Below are 18,710 nucleotides of genomic sequence, written 5' to 3' on the forward strand. Positions count from 1 at the left end.
GCGTAGGAGCCGGTAAATTCATCAAGTAGCGTGCGACATTTGATGAATTGGGCGCGAAAATACAAGGTGACTTTTCATGACTAAAATAGAATAAAAAGGAGAGAAGACTTGATGGATGCCCCTCTTTGTCTATAAATTACCGTATATAATACCGCTCCGGCATATAAGACGCACCCAATTCTAAATGAGTAAAATCTAGAATACAATGTAAAGTATAGGTCACAGTGATCTTCAACCAGCGGATCTCCAGATGTTGCAAAACTACAACTCCCAGCATGCCTGGACAGCCGTTGGCTGTCCGGGCATGCCAGGAGTTGTAGTTTTGCAACATCTGGAGGTACGCAGGTTGAAGACCACTGGTATAGGAGGTAATACTCACGTGTCCCCGCCGCTCCGGACCCGTCACCGCTGCCCTGGATGTCGCCCTCCATCGCTGTCGCCACGTCCCCGGGGTGTCCCCGTCGCTCCGGAACATCTCTGCTGCCTGGTATCCTCGCTCTCCGTCGCCACCATCACGTCACTACGCACGCCCCCGTGCAGCCGGGTTAGTGTCACTTTCGCTTCAGACGCGGCGGTCAGCTTTGATCGCCGCGTCTGAAGGGTTGATACTGGGCATTACCGTGATCGGTGATGTCCTGTATTAGCCGCAGGTCCCGGCCGTTGATGGCTGCAGGGACCGCCGCGATAGGTGTGATTTCGCCGTATAAGACGCACCAACTTTTCCCCACACAGTTTTGGGGAAGAAAAAGTGCGTCTTATACAGCGAAAAATCCGGTATATACATTGGTGTATTATTGGTGTACTAATGCTTTTTCTATGTTGTTTTCCTAGCAGCCCACTGTCTTTCAAGAAGAACAACCAATCGCCCCCATTCAGGCCCCTCCATGCAATGAGAAGCAAATTCTGGGTATGTAAAGCCATACAGTACTGCCATATGCTCTGCACTGCGATAGAACATATGATGTGACATAAGGGTCTTTGATTTAAGGTGAGCGCCTCTTCCTTCTTATACAAGCCCTGGTCCCTTCAGTAGCTGCGAAAATCACAGGGATGCTGCTGGAGCTGGATAATTCTATACTCCACCAAATGATCGAGTCACCAGAATTTCTTCGCTACAAGGTATGAATATACAGTGATCCCTCAACATACGATGGTAATTCGTTCCAAACGAGCCATCGTTTGTCGAATCCATCGTATGTTGAGGGATTCGTGCAATGTAAAGTATAGGAAGCTGTACTCACCTGTCCCCGCCGCTCCCGATGGTGATCCCGGGCCTCAGCTGGGCTCTCCTGGTCTTCTCCGGTCCTCTGCTGTCTTCTCCTTTCCTCTTCTGTCTTCTCCGATCCTCTTCTGTCTTCTGCAAGGCCTTACTGGGCCTGCGTAGCGACGTCATTACGCCGCTGCGTACGCCATTCCTATTGGATGGCGTGCGCAGCAACGTATTGACGTCATCGGAGAGGGCCGAGAAGACACCGGAAGACCAGCGCTGGACCCGGAGGGCACCCCGGAGCATCGCGGAGGGGTAATACTTACCGCACCACACGGGGAACATTAAGCTGCTATCCGGCAGCAGCTTAAGCATTTGGCGCTGCCGGATAGCACTTAATGCGATGGCCCCGACATAAAAAAGCATCGTATGTCGATGCTGACATCGACATGCGATGGCCTCTGAGAGGCCATCGTATGTCGATTTAATCATGTGTCGGGGCCATCGTAGGTCGGGGGGTCACTGTAGTCTCACGTGCAGTGAAATGTATACGTTATCATAGTGACCATCACAACCCTTTGTGTTCACATGTGGTCTCTTATATCAGGTTGATGAAGCGGTGACTGTGCTCCAAGGCCATCAGCAACAAACAATGGGACCTCAGCCCACCACCATTGCTGCCGCCGCCACTTCTTCCGTCTTCTGCTCCACTCCTCAATATCAGTACCAAGATGCCGTTCCAAATTCTCAGCAAAACATTAATATACAGCCGCAGGTTGCTGTGCTGCAGGTAGTATTTATACACTATGGGGGAGATTTATCAAAACCCGTGCAGAGGAAATGTTGCCCAGTTGCCCATAGCAACCAATCAGATTGCTTCTTTCATTTTGCAGAGGCCTAATTAAAAATGAAAGAGGCGAGCTGATTGGTTGCTATGGGAAACTGGGCAACTTTTCCTCTGGACAGGTTTTGATAAATCTCCCCCTATGACAATTATAGTGATTCTCCAGGTTTAGAAATGTCCATGGACATGTAGTCTACAGATTTCCAGGATCGGACAATAGGGGAGATTTATCAAAACCTGTGTAGAGGATAAGTTGCTGAGTTGCCCATAGCAACCAATCAGATAACTTCTTTCATTTTGCAGAAGCCTTGTTAAAAATGAAAGAAACGATCTGATTGGTTGCTATGGGCAACTCAGCAACTTTCCCTCTGGACAGGTTTTGATAAATCTCCCCCAATGTTCCTCTGAGTATCAGGGCCTCCCGAATGCACCCTGAAGAAAGCAGGTGTCAAGGGAAAGGAGGATAAAGCATGTGGTATTCTTAGGCTGGGTTCACACCACGTTTTTGCAATACAGTTCCCGTATACGTCTACAATTTGAAAAGCGTACGGAACCGTATAGAAACCCGTATGCATTGACTCTCCATTGAAAACCATATGCCGAACGATGCATCAGGTTGTGTCCGTTTTGCGTCTTATACGGTTTTGTCCATTTTTTTCCTGTACCCAAAACCGTAGCCTACCACGGTTTTTGGTCCGGGTGAAAAACCATATTGAAACGTATGCCTTTTTTTTTTTTTTTTTAACATGGGAGTCAATGAGAACCGTATGTGTGTACGGTTCCATCCGGTTTGCACCATACAGTTTTTGACTTTGCATATGCGCAGTGCACGCCGAAAGTTGTTGTGAAACTTTACTTATAATGGAGTGAAAAGTTAAAAACATATACTTTTTTTTCTTAAAAAACGGATGCAACCGGACATCATTTTTCAAACCGTATATGGGTTAAAATTTGTATACACATTTTGATACAGCTAAAGGGGTTATCCAGGAAAAATTTTTTTCTATATATCAACTGGCTCCAGAAAGTTAAACAGATTTGTAAATTACTTCTATTAAAAAATCTTAATCCTTCCAATAATTATCAGCTGCTGAAATTGAGTTGTTCTTTTCTGTCTGGCAACAGTGCTCTCTGCTGACATCTCTGCAGAGAGCACTGTTGCCAGACAGAAAAGAACAACTCAACTTCAGCAGCTGATAATGCACAGAGTAGAAGAGGTTTGCTATGGGGATTTGTTTCTACTCTGGACAGTTCCTGAGACAGGTGTCATCAGAGAGCACTTAGACAGAAAAGAACAACTCCACTTCAGCAGCTCATAAGTACTGAAAGGATTAAGATTTTTTTTATAGAAGTAATTTACAAATCTGTTTAACTTTCTGGAGCCAGTTGATATATTAAAAAAAGTTTTCTCCTGGAATACCCCTTTAAGTACGGTTTTGAGGAATCCATTTTTCAACAAAAACCTGAAACAGGAACTGTAGTGCAAAAACGTGGTGTGAATGCAGCCTTACTTGCCTGACCCTTTGTTTCCTGAGGGGTCCGACAGCCTCTTATTTGTCCCGTTCAGACAAGCGGATTTACAGCACATATTTCGCTGTGGATCTGCCTCTGTATGCTGCCTTTACATGTGCCTGCTCGGAGTGGCAATACGCCGCTACGAGCAGACACACTGCGATGTGCTAGTCGCCGAGCATGTGCAGTATACTCGCACATCGCGGCAGCTCTCGGCCTAGCTCACAGAGCAGGGGGCGCAGCCGCGATGTGTGCAAGTACACCGCACATGCGCGGCGACTCGCGCATTGCTTCAGTGTGTCTGCACGTAGCAGCATATTGCCCCTCGGAGGAGGCACATGTAAAGGCAGCATACACCGGCCCTTCAGCGGCGGATCCGCAGCGAAATACGTGCGGTAAATCCGCTCGTGTGAACGTACCCTATTGCAGTGTTTCCCAACCAGGGTGCCTCCAGCTGTTGCGAAACTACAACTCCCAGGATGCCCGGACAGCCTTTGGCTGTCCGGGCATGCTGGGAGTTGTAGTTTTGCAACAGCTGGAGGCACCCTGGTTGGGAAACACTGCCCTTTTGAAATAAAAAGGCCAAGCATGCATGTTTATGGCGGACTCTGCTGAACAAGTAAGATGGGCGCTGGCAACTATTGCATATGAATATTCTAAACTACAAGAACACAATGGTACACCTGGGAAGTTTAGCTGGCATGTAAAGGTTTTGGACAATGAGAACCTTGGTTAGATTGCTGTCTAAGGGTACGTTCACACGCGCAGATTTTTTAGCGGGTTTTCCGCTGCGTATTTGAAACTGGGCGGGCTCTTCTCGGCTTTCCGCAGCAGATTTTCCACGGCGGAATGTACACTGCGGAAAATCCGCCGCAAGCCCCATTGAAGTCAGTAGGGACTGTGGCAGAAAAATTCCGCCGCGGAAAATCTGCTGCGGACGGCCGACAAGAGCCCGCCCACTTTCAAATACGCAGCGGAAAACCCGCAAAAAAATCGCAGTGTGTGAACGTATCCTAAGGGTACGTTCCCACCTGGCGTATTTTGTTGCGAATTTGCTGCTGCGTATTTTCCTATCCATTGACTTCAATGGGAAATAAAATACGCAGCAGAAAATAAGCAGAAAATACGCAGCAAAATACGCCAGGTGGGAACGGACCCTAAGGGTCATTTGTTCTTCCTTTGCAGCCCGCTGTCATTCAGGAGGAACCGCAGACTACGTCTACACCAGCTCCTCCTCCTCATCCTCCAGTTGACAAGAAGCAAATGCTGGGTATATAACATTCTGCAGTCCTACCCTATCATCTGCCTGGTGAAAAATCCTAAGATGTGACATGAGGGTCTTTGTTTTTTAGGCGAGCGCCTCTTTTCTGTAATTCAGTCCATGCTCCCTTCCGTAGCTGCAAAGATCACAGGCATGCTGCTGGAGCTTGACAGTTCCGAAGTTCAGCGTATTCTCGAGTCGCCGGAACTTCTCCGATTCAAGGTAGAGCCTGGTATTCCCGCGTGCAGTGTAATCTATAGAATCCGTATACGACCTCTCACAATCCTGTGCTCTCTCATTTTAGGTGGATGAAGCAGTCGCTGCACTCCAGGACCATGAGGCTAAGAATCTGGTGCACCAAGTTGTCAACAATGCTGCTGTAGTGGTGGCCGTGTAACATGGGTCTGAGACAGTGTTTCCCAACCAGAGTGCCTCCAGCTGTTGCAAAACTACAACTCCCAGCATGCCCGGACAGCCGAAGGCTGTCCGGGCATGCTGGGAGTTGTAGTTTTGCAACAGCTGGAGGCACTCTTGGTTTGGGAAACACTGATCTGAGATGTGGCACCAGGCTAAAGCTACTTGCGGTCACATAAGATCGCAACGTTGCCTTGCTAAAAGCACAATAAATGAAAGCGATTGTGTTTGCGCAGAAATCCAGCAGGCCTTGATCTCTGCCAGATGTCGCCTCACGGTAACAAGAGACGGCTGTCACTATGATCAGCTGCAATCTGACATCGTACGGCCACAAGTCGCACTGTAGCCCTAACCTAATACCTCGCAGTCATTATAAAGTTTACTTATACATTATAAGTTTACTTTACTTTATTGTTTTTTTTAGATATACCGTAGTTGCAACTCTCAAAGTTTTTAGTTTATTCAGGACCATGTCCATTTAGTACTAAAATAGAAAGCTCCGACCGGCTGCACTAGAGTTTTGGTTGGCCTTAAATTAATGTCAAAAATAGATATTTTTCTAAGTGTGTAATTTTTCTTTTCAATGCTTATGTGTAAATTTGCGAACTTTACATTTGTATAATTATAATTTTCCTGCTTTAATAAAAATCAATCTATTCCATAGTAATGTGGTGTAAAGGTAAAAAAGTCTCTGTCATTATAAACTGTAGTGGTAGCTAGTCTGGTTTAGGGTATGTTCACACTACGGAATTCCCCGCGGAATTCCGCGGTGTGAACTTAACATTAGAGTGAACGGGTCTCTGCGAGACCCGTTCACACTGCGGAATTTCAGCGATGGACAATTCTGCCCCTGAAATTGTTCCGCGCAAAGAAAGAACTTGTTTATTCTTTGCACGGAAGTCCGCGAGCACTGAATAGCCGTCAATGGTGACGGAGCAGTGCCGCGCGGTCCTACCGCTGCCGTAGGCTGCCAGGCTGAATCTCCGCTCGCGGAATTCTGCGAGCGGAGATTCCGTTCACACTCCGTAGTGTGAACATACCCTTAGGCTAGGATTCCACTTGGTTTTTGGAATACTGCCACAGCAGTTTTTGAGCCAAAGCCAGAAATGTATTCAAAAGGAATAGAATATATAAAGGAAGGATCCTTGTAGAAAATTAACACTTTTCTGGCGCTTGCTGAGTCAGGAGACGGAATGGAAAGATGCAAAGACTTCAGATAGTGATGAACAGCGTTCTTTTATTGCAGGATACAAGTGGTGGACAACGCGTTTCGAGGGGGTCTGCACCCCTCTTCCTCAGGTCAGAGAGCTCCCTGATCTGAAGAAGAGGGGTGCAGACCTCCTCGAAACGCGTTGTCCACCACTTGTATACTGCAATAAAAGAACACTGTTCATCACTATCTGGAGTCTTTGCATCTTTCCATTCCATCTCCTGACCCAGCAAGCGCCAGAAAAGTGTCATTTTTCTACAAGGATCCCTACATTGCAAGACCACCCCAGGACGCTGGGCACGGACAGACATGGGCTGCTTCTTCCCTACTTAAGGCTGAAAATGGTGTTGCTCCAGGAGCACAACACATCAAGGTGAGCAGTTATACTATACACATTTTTTCTTTACTGCCATCACTAGGTAAAGGCACAAGGTGCACCGGTGTATGTCCCATTTATATTTCCACATATACAGGAAGGACTTACACTTCTCCTCCCTTATGGATCCACTTCTGACTTTGGCTCAAAAACTGCAGTGGCATATCTCCAAAAACTGCCAGAAAAAAAACCAAGTGGAAACTTAGCCTTAGGCCACGACCATAAGCATTTTTGGGCTTGTATTACAGCCCGGTGTCCTGGTGATGTAAAGTTTACTGTGAGTCGTAGTAAACTGTGAGTGCAGGTGCAGTTTAATACGGACTTCGCAGTTAGCGTAGGGCTAGTGTAGTCAGAGTAGTTTTCTAGTGTAGTCAGCATCATGAGCATAGATTTATACTGACAGCAGAGCAGGGGTATAAAAGTATGCTTATGACGCTGACTACCCTAGCCCTACGCTAACTGCGTAGTTCATATGTATACTGTGCATGCGCTCGCAGTTTACTATGACTCGCAGTAAACTTTACATCACCGGCCTCACAAAGAGCCTAATAGCTCAAACACTGGATTGGGCCAGGACACTTGGCCATAATGCAAAATTGCACCAGTTATATATTTATGTGAAACTACCTAAAAGTGAAAACAATCTTCATTTGAACCTCCCCTGTATCATTACAATAGCAGCAAAAAGTATAAGAAGAAATTGTTAAATCATAATATAACAAAAAATATAACTGTATCTAAAATCTTGAATCCATTGATGTCAAATAATCGGAATTTCCGTGCTAAAAACATCTGGCATAGAAATTCCACCGTGTGCACAGCGCAGTAGAATCCGATTGAATTCAATGGGACACTGTTGTTGCGGAATCTCCATGCGGAATTCCGCACAGAAATTCTGATGTCTGAATATAGCCTTATAATAGAGTCTTTTGGGTTCCAGTTTGTATGGGAAAAAATAGCAGAGCTGCCAATGTAGATGTGAACACAGCCATATCTGCAGTAGAATGCTTGAGACAGGATTTGTCTTGATCAACAAGAAGTTTATGGGTTAAACTTGGCCTTTAAGAAGGAAATATTCCTCTTCTGCTTGTACTTTCCTTTTATTCCAGTTTTGGTTAGGATTCTGAATTACAGTCTCAATAGGTACAGTAACATGAGCCGCAGCACACAGGGGTTGTCTTTAGAATTAGATGCTGAGATCTTGGGAGACTCTCAGGTCCAGACAGTAAAAACCTAGTTGTGGCGGTTAAATAACTAGAAGCAGCAGCCACTGCCGGTCACTGTTCTTAAGTGACCATGGCCTGTGCTGCCTGATGTTGAACTACAGCCAGCACAGCGGCCACTTTAAATCAGTGAGCATCGGTGGATGCTGGGACTTCTGGCACGTGACACCCCTGATGTCGTGTGGAGGAGCGGAGCAGGAAGATGTCACTCATCAAACCCACCAAGATGTAGAGCCTGCACCTGACCCTGCCGGAGCGCACTACAGGACACAGGCCAGGTGTCAAATGGCAGAATGGGGGATCAAGGAAGGTAAGGGGGTGTTGAAGTTACATAGGGGGGGGAGCAACACGGGGGGAATGAAGTGACACAGGAGGGTCAAGGGAGGGAATTAAGTGGCACAGGGGGAAACAAGGGGGAGGAATGAAATGGCACAGGGAGGAGGATCAAGGAGGGGAATAAAGTGGCATGGTGGGGGGATAAGGTACGAGGCTGAAGTTGGTTTCTTATGGCCAGCTTCTTATTCAACATTTATGTATAAAAAACAGGTTTACTGTAGAGAAATAAGAGGAGAAAAGGTTTATTAGTCATCTATAAGAAAATGCTTGAATAAGAAACCAACTTCAGTGAATAAGAAGCTGGATGAATAAGAAACCAACTTCAGCCTCGTGGATAAGGTTGCACTGTGGGTGATCAAGGGGGGAATGAAGTGGCACGGAGGGATGAAAGGGGGGAATGAAGTGGCACGTAGGGATAAAAGGGGGGAATGAAGTGGCACGGAGGGATGAAAGGGGGGAATGAAGTGGCACGGAGGGATGAAAGGGGGGAATGAAGTGGCACGGAGGGATGAAAGGGGGGAATGAAGTGGCACGGAGGGATGAAAGGGGGGAATGAAGTGGCACGGAGGGATGAAAGGGGAGAATGAAGTGGCACAGAGGGATAAAAGGGGGAATGAAGTGGCACGGAGGGATGAAAGGGGGGAATGAAGTGGCACGGAGGGATGAAAGGGGGAATGAAGTGGCACGGAGGGATGAAAGGGGGGAATGAAGTGGCACGGAGGGATGAAAGGGGGGAATGAAGTGGCACGGAGGGATGAAAGGGGGAATGAAGTGGCACGGAGGGATGAAAGGGGGGAATGAAGTGGCACGGAGGGATGATGAAGTGGCACTGGGAGGATCAACAATGGGAATGAAGTGGTACAGTGGGATCAAGGGGTGGTTGTGAAGTGGCACAGGGGGATGATGGAGGTGGTGGGGTGATAAAATGCGGAGATGAAATGGCAAAGGCTGATGAAGGCGGAGATGAAATGGTACAGGGGGGGGGGGGTAGCAGCCACATTCCCATAGGACGGGCAAAGTGATACGCCCAACTGGCACTACAGCGAGGAATGTGCCACCAAATGTGCATGTCTAAAAAGGGGCTCACCAACATAAAAAATATGGAAAACTCTGACCTACACCAACAATGATAAATCCCACCAGTGTATTTACAAAGTTACTCAACTGTTTATGTCCTAATCTCCTATAACTGGACACAATATCCCAGTAGTAACAAGCTGATATACATCCTTTCCCCTGTACCATCCCACCACCACCACTCACACGCGCACTCGTCCTTTCTGTCCTCTCTTCCGTCCCGTAGCGCTGCGTTCCATCTCCTCCTGCGTCTGCTCAAGCCCCGCCCCCTCTTGCCCTGTTACACAGGCGGTCCCCTCATCAAAAGCGTTGCATTGTGGGAGCTCCTTCCTTTCTCGGTCCCCGGCCATCTTGGAGCTAGACCTCTGGTGAGTGGGGCTCCGGGTAGTCGGGGGTTTTTCTCTCATTTTGGGGCTCCCCGGAGGTCGGTGTCAGCCCGGGGTTGTAGAGAAGGGTTTCCGCCGCCTCACTGTGTGTTTTCCTCTCCCGTTACAGGTCCGGGATCCCTACGCAGCAATCATGGTGGCCGCCAAGAAGACGGTGAGTGCGGCCTCATGTCTCACGTGGAGCCCCAGCCGGCTCCGGGTTACCTGGGGCGGGGATGGGTAGTAAGTAGAGCCCGGATCGGGGTAGTAGTAGAACCCGGCACGGGTGATTGATGTCACATGGCAGAACACGTGATGGGCGGAACTACAACTCCCAGCATGACTGACGGCCAGCGGGAGAAACTACAACTCCCAGCATGACTGACGGCCAACCGGAGAAACTACAACTCCCAGCATGACTGACGGCCAACCGGAGAAACTACAACTCCCAGCATGACTGACGGCCAACGGGAGAAACTACAACTCCCAGCATGACTGACGGCCAGCGGGAGAAACTACAACTCCCAGCATGACTGACGGCCAGCGGGAGAAACTACAACTCCCAGCATGACTGACGGCCAGCGGGAGAAACTACAACTCCCAGCATGACTGACGGCCAGCGGGAGAAACTACAACTCCCAGCATGACTGACGGCCAGCGGGAGAAACTGCAACTCCCAGCATGACTGACGGCCAACGGGAGAAACTGCAACTCCCAGCATGACTGACGGCCAACGGGAGAAACTGCAACTCCCAGCATGACTGACGGCCAACGGGAGAAACTGCAACTCCCAGCATGACTGACGGCCAGCGGGGGAAACTACAACTCCCAGCATGACTGACGGCCAGCGGGAGAAACTGCAACTCCCAGCATGACTGACGACGGCCAGCGGGGGAAACTGCAACTCCCAGCATGACTGACGGCCAGCGGGAGAAACTACAACTCCCAGCATGACTGACGGCCAGCGGGGGAAACTGCAACTCCCAGCATGACTGACGACGGCCAACGGGAGAAACTGCAACTCCCAGCATGACTGACGACGGCCAACGGGGGAAACTACAACTCCCAGCATGACTGACGACGGCCAGCGGCAGATGTAGTTTTGTAGTAGCTGGAGACGCTCAGATTGGGGTTCACTGGACATGCTGGGAGTTGTAGTGTCTCTATGTTGTAGATCATAATTCAAATGAAGTCTGAGCATGAGAAATGCTTTTATTCCTTAAAAAAAACAATGACTGTAATGCTGTGGGTTTTTCCAGCAAACTGGGGTGCCTCCAGCTGTTGCAAAACTACAACTCCCAGCATGCCCGGACAGCCAAAGGCTGTCCGGGCATGCTGGGAGTTGTAGTTTTGCAACAGCTGGAGGCACCCTGTTTGGGGAAACACAGCCCTAGATATATGTTCACACAAAGCAGATAGCTGCGCCTTGTTGGGATATGTTCACACCTGTGTAGTTTGTTGCAGATTTTCTGCAGCTGATTTTTCTACCTATTGACTTCACCCTTACAGGGCCGGCATTGTGAATCTGCCGGAGTCCATTAACCATTCCTTTGCTTTTTGTAACAATGTACCTGTCATAGTAAAATCTTTTGACATGTCCTAGAGAATTGTCAAATTCTTTATCAGGCGCAGCTTTGCGGTGCGTTCACTCTGGGTAGTTCAGGAGGAATTTACTCGCTTAATTTCTCTTGAATTCTCCGCTTAGAAATAATTCCCAGCTGCTTTGCCATTGACTTCGATGTATTTTACGCTGCACTGTTCGCACTGCGTAAATTCTGCGGCATTCCTTCCACTAGAAGAAAGAACATGTTCATTCTTCTTGGGGCCTACGTGAGCACAAGTCCAATGAAGTCAGTGGTAAAAAAAAAATTCCGCTTGAGATTTTTTCCCCATGAGATTTCCGTGGAAATCCCGCATGAAAAAATAAATACATAAAAAGTGAAATTCCAATTGGTGATTGTAGTCCAGACAAAAAAAAGTTTCATACTAAAATTTGCACAGAATTCAGTGTTAATTCTGTGGGATTTTTGTGCAAATTTTGCGCCAAAAAAACGTAAATTCTTTGACTGAATTTTTACGCAACGATTCCTCAGTGTGAATGAAAATCGCATGGAGGAGGAAATGGGGATCGACTAATATCGTTTTTTTAGGGCCGATAGCGATAATCGGTGGAGGTTAGGGCAGATAGCCGATAACTTATACCGGAATATCGGTATAAGTTATCGGCTATTTATCCCCCCGCGACACCGCTGCAAAGTGGGCGCTTTAAATCAATGCACTGCAGTGGCTTTTGCAGTGCCATAGGCCACCGCCACCACCACCCGCTTCTCTCCCCCTGCCTGTCCGGGGTCCTGAGTCCTATCACCGAGACACCCCGCCGCACTGCTCCGCGTGCCTCACTGCGTCGCACCCCCCGCCGCACTGCTCCGCGTGCCTCACCGCGTCGCACCCCCCCCACCGCATCGGCCCCATTGCCTCCCCCATCCCTGGTTTTATAATTACCTGGGCCCGGGGTCCACTCTACATCTGGCTCCGGTGGCGTCCTCCTGAGCTGTCACTGTGCGCACTGACGGTGACGTCACATCGCGCACGTCACGTCACTCATCATTGCGCACAGCGTAACGCAGGACGTAGCAGGAGCCAGAAGTAGCGTGGACCCCGGGAACAGGTAATTATAAAACCGGGGATGGGGGAGGCAATGGGGCGGGGGCATTATCGGCTTATCGGCAAGGTAGTTGCCGATACCGATAATGCACAAAATCGGGATTATTGGTTTATAATATTGGCCAAACCGATAATCGGTCGATCCCTAGGAGGAAACTTTTTTCTGGACTACAACCACAAGTTGGAATTTCCCTTTATTTTTTCGGGCGCAGAGTTAGAATTTTTTTTTTTTTACCATTTACTTCAATGGACTTGTGCTCGTGTATTCCGCAAGAAGAATGAACATGTTCATTCTTCTAGTGGAATGGAATTCCGCAGAATTTACACAGTGTGAACAGTGCAGAGTAAAATACATTGAAGCCAATGGCAAAACAGCTGGGAATTGTTTCTAAGCGGAGAATTCAAGAGGGGGGGTGATAAAGTTTACCCGACAAATATCCCCTGTGCCGGTGACTGTCTGTAGCCTCTTATGAATGATGTTGTCACTGCGGGGGATAAGGCTGGGTTCACACTATAGAATTTGAGAGTAATCTGGAATCACATAACTTTCCATGGTATTCCGCTGCACATTGCGGAATTTCCGCTGCAGGCTTGATCAAGATAACTTTTTTTTTTTTTTTTTTTTGGGCGGAATCCACCTGAAATATGTTGCCGTCTATGGGGGTGGCAATCGACACGTGGTCCTAGTGCAGTCAGTCGTCGCTGGCTGCACTCTGAATCTGCTAGCCTGACGTTTCCAGTACTTGGACAATTTTCCAAAAACCCCAGCAAGCCCGTTTAGGGCGCATTTTAGGACAATAGATGATAGCAATTGGCAAAGTTTTAGTTGATAGCTACTTTTTAAATTCTGTTCCCCCAGAATAGTCATGTATACAGCAGAGGTTCACAGAACTTCTTGGTTTACACTATTTTCTATGCACACTGAGTTTTTATTTTACGATTTTATTTCTCTTATAGAAAAAGTCCCTGGAGTCTATAAACTCAAGGCTTCAGCTTGTGATGAAAAGTGGCAAGTACGTCCTTGGGTACAAGCAGACCTTAAAGAGGATCCGTGAGGGCAAAGCCAAACTTGTCATTCTTGCCAACAACTGCCCAGCTCTGAGGTGAGTTGACCAGAATCTGAGGTTGGATTTGTCTGTATGGCAGCGAGTACTATGCTGACTGTGCGGCTGACCACTGCCAGTTATGGTTCTGATCCATTGTCATGAGGCTTGTGGCTCTAATGGGCCCTTTTAGCTTATAGGGGTGTATATACTGTAATGTGGATGCTTTGAAGAACTTGCACCTATTGCAGTAAGTATAAAGACCACATTTTTAACTCTAACGCCGCAGGACGTATATTTACGTCCTCCACCAGCTCCTGTGATATGCTGCGGGGTCACGCGGTGTCCCCGCGTCATATCGGGTCGGTCCCGGCGGCTATCAACGGCCGGGACCCGCGGCTAATACAGGACATCACCAATCGCGGTGATGCCCCGTATTAACCCTTCAGACGCGACAATCAAAGCTGACCGCCGCGTCTGAAGTGAAAGTGACACTAACCCGGCTGTTCAGTCGGGATGTTCGGGACCACCGTGGTGAAATCGCGGCGTCCCGAACAGCTGACAGGACACCGGGAGGGCCCTTACCTGCCTCCTCGGTGTCCGCTCGACGAATGACTGCTTCGTGCCTGAGATCCAGGCAGGAGCAGTCAAGCACCGATAACGCTGATCTCAGGCGTGTTAATACACGCCAGTGATCAGCATAGGAGATGAGTGTGTGCAGTGTTATAGGTCCCTATAGGAGCTATAACACTGTAAAAAAAAGTGTTAATAAAGATCATTTAACCCCTTCCCTAATAAAAGTTTGAATCACCCCCTTTTCCCATAAAAAAAGTGTAAATCAAAAAAAAAATAAACATCTGTGGTATCGCTGCGTGCGTAAATGTCTTAACTATAAAAATATATCATTAATTAAACCGCACGTTCAATGGCGTACGTGCAAAAAAATTCCAAACTCCAAAAAAGTGTATTTTTGGTCACTTTTTATACCATTAAAAAATGAATAAAAAGTGATCAAAAAGTCCGATCAAAACAAAAATCATACCGAGAGAAACTTCAGAGCACGGCGCAAAAAATGAGCCGTCATACCGCCCTGTACGTGGAAAGATAGTTATAGGGGTCAGAAGATGACATTTTTAAACGTATACATTTTCCTGCATGTAGTTATGATTTTTTCCAGAAGTGCGACAAAATCAAACCTATATAAGTAGGGTATCATTACCTACAGAATAAAGATAAGGTGTCATTTTTACCGACATATGCACTGCGTAGAAACGGAAGCCCCCAAAAGTTACAAAATGGCGTTTTTCTTTGATTTGTCGCACAATGATTTTTTTCCGTTTCGCCGTGCATTTTTGGGTAAAATGACTAATGTCACTGGAAAGTAGAATTGGTGACACAAAAAATAAGCCATAATATGGATTTTTAGGTGCAAAATTGCAAGGGTTATGATTTTTAAAAGGTGATGGGGAAAAAACGAAAGTGCAAAAACTGAAAAACCCTGCGTCCTTAAGGGGTTAAGCTTCTACCCCTATTTAAAGCTTAAAGGGCCACTGTCATTTGTAAAAACTTTTGACACATCAAGTTCTTTTGATTGGCTGCACTGATCAGTGTTATGGATGCTCCATTACTACATGTTGCTTAGGCTGCCTGCAGTGAGGGAGCGGAGATTGGACGGAGCCAACCTCTTATCTGATCAGGACACTCATTTCGTTGCGGTTGTCCCCATCAGCTCCACTAAGCTACCGGCAATGATTTTTGGCAGGGACACCTATAGTAACTTTGTATGGCATAACTTCTACTGGTTTCTAGTAAGTTTGCTATGGCCTAGAGCTGCAGTAAACATTATCTTGTGCATTCTTTGCTATTGTAATCTCCATTCTGTGAAGTGTAATGTGTGCACAAACAATGTCTAGAAATTGGAATCAGAAAAAAACACTGTTCTAAGAGTTAAAGGGGTATTCCAGTGAAAAACAATTAACCCTCCCCCCCCCCCCCCCCCCCAAAAAAAAAAAAACTGGCTCCAGAAGGTTACATTTGTAAATTACTTCTATTAAAAAATCTTAATCCTCCAGTACTCATCAGTTGCTGAAGTTGAGTTGTTCTTTTCTGTCTGACCACAGTGCTCTCTGCTGACATCTCTGTCCATTTTAGGAACTGTCCAGAGCAGGAGAGGTTTGCTATGGGGATTTGCTCCTACTCTGGACAGTTACTGAGACAGAGTACTGGTAGGATTAAGATTTTTTTTTTTTTTTTTTAATAAAAGTTTTTACACATCTAATTTTCTGGTAGCCAGTTCATATGAAAAAAAAATAAATTTCACTGGATAACCCCTCAATTGGTAAACTTTTTATCAGACATGTCCCTCCGACTGTCAGACCATGTTCACACTTATCTTGTGCTGTTTTTAAAATTGAGGTTTTGTGGTGTGATTTTTCAGCCCTGTGCTTTTTTTTTTTTTTATTATTTTTTTTATTTAAACATAAAATACTTTCAGTGCAGACCAGGTCCAAATACTGGCATCCACTAATCTTATAATGGGTGTCATGAGGGTGCATGGATATAATGTGACACATTCTGGTGTCTGTTTAACCTGTTTTATATTGAAAACATGAAAGCTAAATATTTTAATTTTGTAATGTTTGTTCCACAGAAAATCAGAGATTGAATACTATGCAATGTTGGCCAAGACTGGAGTCCACCACTACAGCGGCAACAACATTGAGCTTGGTACAGCCTGCGGCAAATACTACAGAGTGTGCACACTGGCCATTATTGATCCAGGTAAACACATTATTGTCTACACTTCTGTGTGCGAATATATATTCTCGCCGGATTGATCGGTCAGTGATCGCTTCCGGGCTAGAAGTTCGCTAGATCAACACTTGTCTGCGTCATTGGTACTGGCCTACAATGCCGTACTGATTCTGAAAGGCTTGTTACATTATGGCTGAGATCCTCTCTATAAAGCTTTGACTAAAAACTTCTTTGGCCCCTTACTTTTTAAGTTTTTAGGAGCCTTACTTTAACCTTTTTTTTTTTTTTTTGTAGATAACCATACGCCTGTTTTTATAATCCTGTTCCCAAACACATTAGAAACTATGTCCCATTTATAGGTGTGACCCCCTATACAGCCCCTTCCCCTCCCAGGCTCCTGGTCTTTCTCCTGCTGCGGGTCCTATGCTTATTGGTAGTGACGTAATGCCAGATCACTGGGTTGGCAGAAAACTGGATGCTTAGTTGTCTAACTTGTATTTGGATGTTTTAAAGCTCACAATGTTTGGTCGACTGGTTTTAAACATAAATTGAAAAATAAAATAAAAACTTTTTAGAATTTGAAATGTAAATCTGTACATTCTCCAGCTATGAACTGCTGGATGGGAGTTGCGCCTCATATAATCGTCACTTTCTGATACATTCCTTTTTAAACCAACCTATCAAGGACTCATTGATCTGCAGGTTTCTTACGAACTGGTCTGGGATGCAAACATCATTTATCTGATTGATCAGTTCCTAATTCTGGTTTACATATTCTGATCCTAAATAAGCAAATGTCAGTGAGGGAGATTCATCAAAACCTGTGCAGAGAAAAAGTTAAGCCCACATTAACCATCAGGTTGCCTCTTTAAAAATAAAAAATCAATCTGACTGCTAGAGGCAGCTACACCACTTCTTGTTTGCACAGGTTTTGATAAATCTCCCCCAATATGTTCACATGTTAAGGTTTTTTTTTTTTTTAATGCAGTTTCTAAAGCCAAAGTTGGCAAAGGACTGAATGGAGGAAATGTGTAAAGTAGGGCTGCACGATTATTCGCCAAAGCAATCAAATTGCAGTATTACCAATGTGCGATTATGTACGGCCTCAAAATGCTGCCATTATCATATCTTAATTTAAGCTGCCCGGCCCCTGACCAGACTCCGTGTATCAGGTGGTCTGCTTCCTTCCAACAAACCCCTATGTGTGTTATATGGTGCAGGGGAGACATGAAGAAAAGCTGATGCTTACCTACCTCTGTTTGGTCTGCCGGGGAGTCCTGGCGTCTTCTCTGTGCTTCCTTCTGAGACAGGCAGCCGGTAGCAGTGGTGTTCTATCTCAGCCGGTGATTTGGCAGGAACATCCTGCTGCTTCTCAGAAAAAGGAAGCACAGGACATCGGGATCCCTATAGAATGGGATCTGTAGCAGACCAAAGGGGTTTACAATTTATATTTCCATCGCAATGTAATTTCCCCCAAATCGTGCAGCCCGAGTAAAAAGGTAAAACTTGGAAATCTTTATTTTATTTTTTTATTATTTTTATTTATTTATTCAGCTTTAAAAACTAACCCACCATACCATGTGAAAACCCACACTGCAAGTGGCTTAAAGGAGCTTAAATGTAGTGTCTGCAACCCCTCCAAAATTAAACAAAAAATACCTTAACACAAATGTGGTGTGAACGTAGCCGAAGACTTTCCTATTGGATTACTTGTCCTAAATGCTTGTCGCGCTTTATAACCTCTATTGTTCTTTGTCTTGCAGGTGACTCTGATATCATTAGAAGCATGCCAGAACAGCAGCCCAGCGAGAAGTAAATGTCTAAAACAAACTGTTAATAAATTACTGGTTTTCCAGGAAAATCTTGTATTTTGTAATTTTTTATAATTATTACAGTTTATAATGCGGAAAGATATTCAGATGTCTGATTTATGGGGGTCTCCGCCTCTGGGACCTCCAGTGACCAAGGGATCGGGGTCCTGTGTCCCATTTGTGTTTGAGTCAAGCAGACTGCTACATTAAATGGATGGTGGAGTCTGTAAAACTCCTTTCAAACTTCTAATTAAAGTTCCTGCCCAAGTAGGCCATGGTTACACCGCCAAATGTGGCGAATGTTCCAGTGGGCGCTAGGAATGCTCAGAAATGCGCACACATAGACTGCAATGCATTTCCTAGCAGAAAGAATGGACACCGGTGAACAGTGCAGCAGAATCCCATTTAAGTGTATGTTCACACGGGCAGATTACCTGCAGAATTTCCAGAGCATATTTGCTGCAAAAAATCCAAAGTGTATTTTGCTACTATTAATTTCAGTGGGTCTGAAGGAAAATCTGCTTCTATTGCAGAATTTCTTCTGACCCATTGAAGTCAATGGTTGCAAAATCTGCTTCAGGTAATCCGACCGTGTGAACGCACCCCTAATCAG

The 18,710-nt window shown here is 46.1% G+C and overlaps 2 protein-coding genes across 4 annotated transcripts in view; both read left to right on the forward strand.

Moving 5' to 3' along the window:
• The window catches only part of LOC130274282 (polyadenylate-binding protein 1-like), a 32,965-nt gene extending 27,702 nt beyond the window's left edge, over nucleotides 1-5,263 (forward strand). For 2 of the 3 annotated variants that reach the window (XM_056522414.1, XM_056522416.1), the window contains exons 13-18: nucleotides 832-907; nucleotides 989-1,119; nucleotides 1,815-1,997; nucleotides 4,749-4,833; nucleotides 4,916-5,046; nucleotides 5,129-5,263. In XM_056522414.1, the coding sequence (XP_056378389.1) occupies nucleotides 832-907; nucleotides 989-1,119; nucleotides 1,815-1,997; nucleotides 4,749-4,833; nucleotides 4,916-5,046; nucleotides 5,129-5,221 (699 nt within the window). In that variant the 3' untranslated portion in view covers nucleotides 5,222-5,263. The remainder of the gene's footprint in view (nucleotides 1-831; nucleotides 908-988; nucleotides 1,120-1,814; nucleotides 1,998-4,748; nucleotides 4,834-4,915; nucleotides 5,047-5,128) is intronic. The other variant, XM_056522415.1, reaches the window with a different exon arrangement.
• Nucleotides 5,264-9,717: 4,454 nt separating this feature from the next.
• On the forward strand, nucleotides 9,718-18,147 carry RPL30 (ribosomal protein L30). The gene is made up of 5 exons (XM_056522417.1): nucleotides 9,718-9,828; nucleotides 9,956-10,000; nucleotides 13,447-13,592; nucleotides 16,183-16,313; nucleotides 18,050-18,147. The coding sequence occupies exons 2-5, from the start codon at nucleotides 9,980-9,982 to the stop codon at nucleotides 18,100-18,102; spliced, it is 351 nt and encodes a 116-aa protein (XP_056378392.1). The 5' UTR covers nucleotides 9,718-9,828; nucleotides 9,956-9,979; the 3' UTR covers nucleotides 18,103-18,147.
• Nucleotides 18,148-18,710: the final 563 nt, after the last annotated feature.

This window comes from Hyla sarda, chromosome 5 (assembly GCF_029499605.1).
Source record: "Hyla sarda isolate aHylSar1 chromosome 5, aHylSar1.hap1, whole genome shotgun sequence".
NCBI classification, from domain to species: Eukaryota; Metazoa; Chordata; class Amphibia; order Anura; family Hylidae; genus Hyla; species Hyla sarda.